At 35.9% G+C, this 3564-nt stretch overlaps 1 protein-coding gene across 2 annotated transcripts; it reads right to left on the minus strand.

Moving 5' to 3' along the window:
- Positions 1–611: 611 nt before the first annotated feature.
- Positions 612–2991, minus strand: LOC114264794 (expansin-like A2). Of its 2 annotated transcripts, none has more exons than XM_082913800.1 (5): positions 2176–2991; positions 1902–2011; positions 1630–1808; positions 1148–1280; positions 612–1057 (listed from the first exon to the last, which is right to left on the minus strand). In XM_082913800.1, exons 1-5 carry the CDS (start codon positions 2396–2398, stop codon positions 806–808), a joined length of 897 nt encoding a protein of 298 aa, XP_082769926.1. In that variant the 5' UTR covers positions 2399–2991; the 3' UTR covers positions 612–805. The 2 variants fall into 2 exon arrangements, with proteins under 2 accessions (XP_082769926.1, XP_082769925.1); XM_082913799.1 differs by having other exon boundaries at positions 1902–1978; positions 2176–2400.
- Positions 2992–3564: the final 573 nt, after the last annotated feature.

The raw sequence follows: 3564 nt of genomic DNA on the forward strand, positions 1-3564 counted from the left end.
TTTCTGTGTAAGACATGCTGGGGCAGCAGGGCAGCCGTATAGCTTTGTTAACTTTCTTCCACTATACACTTTATTTATATAATTTTTTATTACACATTTTTTTGTAAAAAGATAAAAAGTTAACCCAAACATTAATATTTTTGTTCTTAACTTTTTAGTTCAAAAAGACAAAAAGTACAATTATTTATGACACCCCAAACAACCCCTTAGACTTTATCAAGGGACAAACATTTAAATTGTCAAATTTTGGAGGGTATGGATGATGTCTCCACCTAAGTCGGTAGGGAGAGAATTGTTAGTTATATCTCCTTATTGGAGTATGAGACCCAATTAATTTATTAAAATATTTGGTTTAATTTGATATTAGTTATAATATATTTTAATATATTATATCTAACTTTTAGAAATTCAATGAAGTTTTATAATCAATTTGGTACAACGAGTAAAAAACCCAAGAATTCTAAACATATATATTTGGGATTGTTTTATTTTTTTACAACAGTGTGTGGCGGCTGATACAACATTAATTAATTTATTTATGAGAAATCATATATTTTCCGTGACAACATTACCCGCCAACATTACCCACACGGAAACGAGAGAGAGAGAGAGAGCATTAAATATGGTAAATGCTATTGAAGTGAGGAAATAGACTGTCTCGTACTATCATCAACACCATTTAATTTGTTCCTCCTAACTTTTCCGGTTACATTTTCAAATCCTAACAACTCAAAAGAGTACATTTACGTATTTATGATATCAAAATGAAATCCAATTTGGTATTCACAAAAGTAAAACAAGGCGGCTATCTTGAATTCCAGCTTCCATCGTCACATGGTGAACATCCCTCCTTCGCAATGTCATTGATCTGAACTCCAGAATCATAGACAACCCCAACCTTCCAATCCACTGGAAGCACATTTTGTGCCCAAATCCACTTCCCATCATACCCTGATGTCACAACCATTCGGAACTGCAATGCCCCGGCCGGTACTCTATCTGTATCCCACACAGCGCCATAGTTTCGACTCATGAAACTCCAATCTGATGAACCAACCTATATGTATAGTGCAAAGACATTAATGTTAGAGCGAGCAATTCAATAATTTCACAAAAAAATTATCAACCATCTAGCTTTTTAATTCACCTGAGCCACATCTACTGCTACAATTTCTGTCTGACCACCCTGGTACAAGAACTTTACTGCTAGATAATTTGGCTTTTTGCTCGTTTCTTCCACGCGGACTGCCAAATTCTGGTTTTTGTACTCGCACGGTATTCTGTTACATGCCAAAGGGATTATTGAAAACTGAATCATTACTTGCTTGCTAGAGGATTTATGAACAACTGACTAGGCTAGGGGAGAAGGATATTGAAATTAGATTTTAAGGGCGGTCCCTATTGCCAGGACAATTTACAGCAGTTTAATGCAGTGAGTGATTGTACTCTGCCTTGGCATCGGCCATAATTGCTCTGGAAATACAGCTGCCTATTCTTCTATCTTTATTTTATTTGTTTTCTGGGGACCATTTTAATATACAGTATATGGTGGACATTAATATTATAAATCAATGTGCTTGTTCTTTGTTTAATGGAAAATTATTAGATAGTTTCAGAGTATCTGCTAACCTCTTGTATTCGACATTGACAAGCCCAAGTTTCAAAATGTCTTGCTCCATACCCTTGTTAGCCATGGCCCTAAAAGCTCTGCTACTTAGAACAAAATCTGTATGGTTATTCTGGTTAAGATCAGTAACTATCACTTTAGTCCCCTGTTCAGCACAGAGAGTTGTGTTCTTGCATCTCATCTGCAGCAAAACCATACACACCCAATCAGATAAGAAAAAAGTAAAATCAAATACAAGAAAACTAAAAAGGTCTATCAACACAAATGAACAAACCTGAAAGCATGCTCCACAACCAGCTCCATTGTTGTAAAGACTAGGAACAGCAGCAGCAAGGTAGCCGCCAGTGAAGCCTACGGCCAAGGAACCATACCCACAAGCCCCAGCTGCGTCAAATTGAAAAAGTAAAGATTACCCACTTAATATTTCGGAAAAATATCATCTGGGTCTATGCCAATTTTGTGTTTTTTCAATCGCAAAAAATACGGGTCTTTATCACCTAACAATCAAACATGAACCAAAGTAGAAGAGACTTGTGTCAAAATCTTACATGATAAAGCGGATGCTTTGGAGAAGTAGGCAACCTTGGTTTGGTGCACGCAACGATCACAAGCACTTGATGAAGAGATGAGAAAGAAGAAGAGGCAAAGAAACAAAGCCATTTCGTGGAGAATGGGATGATGAGATTGAGAGAGTACAAGAAAGATAAGAGGGAAGAGATATATATATAGAGAGAAAGAGAAGTAAGAGGTGGCGTCCAGCAGGGTAAGCATTTGAAAACAGCTTGAGTGTGTTTACATTTGGTTTTATGCATGATAGATGGGCAAAGGAAAGAGACAGGCGTTTGCGCATACGCGGAGGGACTAAAAAGAAAATATAAAAAAAAAGAGATATAATGGGGGTGGGCTGTCTGTCCCTCACCGACTATTTGCCAATGCACTAACAGCTGTGCATTGGCATTTATGTTTCTATGGGTTTGGGTTTGGGTTTGTTCAATTTTTAACAAGTTTCTTCTCTTGTTCTCTATGTCTAAGGATTAGATGTTCAGTAATTTTGAGACATTTTTTATGTGGTGTTTTTAATCAATGACCTAACAAAAAAGAATTTAGGAATGGAACAATATTCACTTACATTTGTTAGGTAACTAGAAAAGACAAGGTGGCCCATTTCATGTGTTTTGGGGTTCTACATTTATCAAAAATGTCATGTAAATAATATTACATGATTATTTCGTGATTACTTCATAATTTTCCTTAGACATTGGATACAAGAAAATATTCAATATTCTTGGAGTAATACTGTCGCATGCGCACTTAATAATCCCAACCAATAACACCACACACAAAAGGATGGATGGAACCGATCTTGCCTCCCACCCAATCAATTGAGATAGTTAAGATCGGCTTTAGTCGTTCAATTGTTAGTATTTTTTGATTTGTGAGTACCACGTTTGTAATTCAAAGAGTATTGATGACACACTTTTAACTAAACACTGGTAAAAATCGCTTGATCACCATTACATCTAACCTTTATTCGGTAACTGGTACTTTTGAGTCAAAATGAACATTATAACCTTGAAAATATGCATGATCCTCATGATTTGCAAATTCTCTATCATCATTTTTTTCTTTTAAATGCAATTACCAACTAGGAGATGGTATTTTTATCATGTTTTATTGGACTCAATGTGAATTGTTAAGTGGAGATTTTAGGAGGGGGGGGGGGGGGATGACAATAGTTTTGGTTCAATAATGCACCTTGTGAAGTTAAGAACAATATGAAAACAAAAAATGAGATGTCAAAGCAAAGCATGAGATGTGAAATGATTGCTTATCTTGTTAATGAGGGGAGAGAAGGGAACAAAGTTAAAAAATTGATCTTATCAAGCAAGAACAATTAAGGTGGGCTGTGGAATAAAGCATGTGATTCTTTTTGTCTT

This window comes from Camellia sinensis, chromosome 2 (assembly GCF_055761805.1).
Source record: "Camellia sinensis isolate YWXY chromosome 2, ASM5576180v1, whole genome shotgun sequence".
Lineage (NCBI taxonomy): Eukaryota > Viridiplantae > Streptophyta > Magnoliopsida > Ericales > Theaceae > Camellia > Camellia sinensis.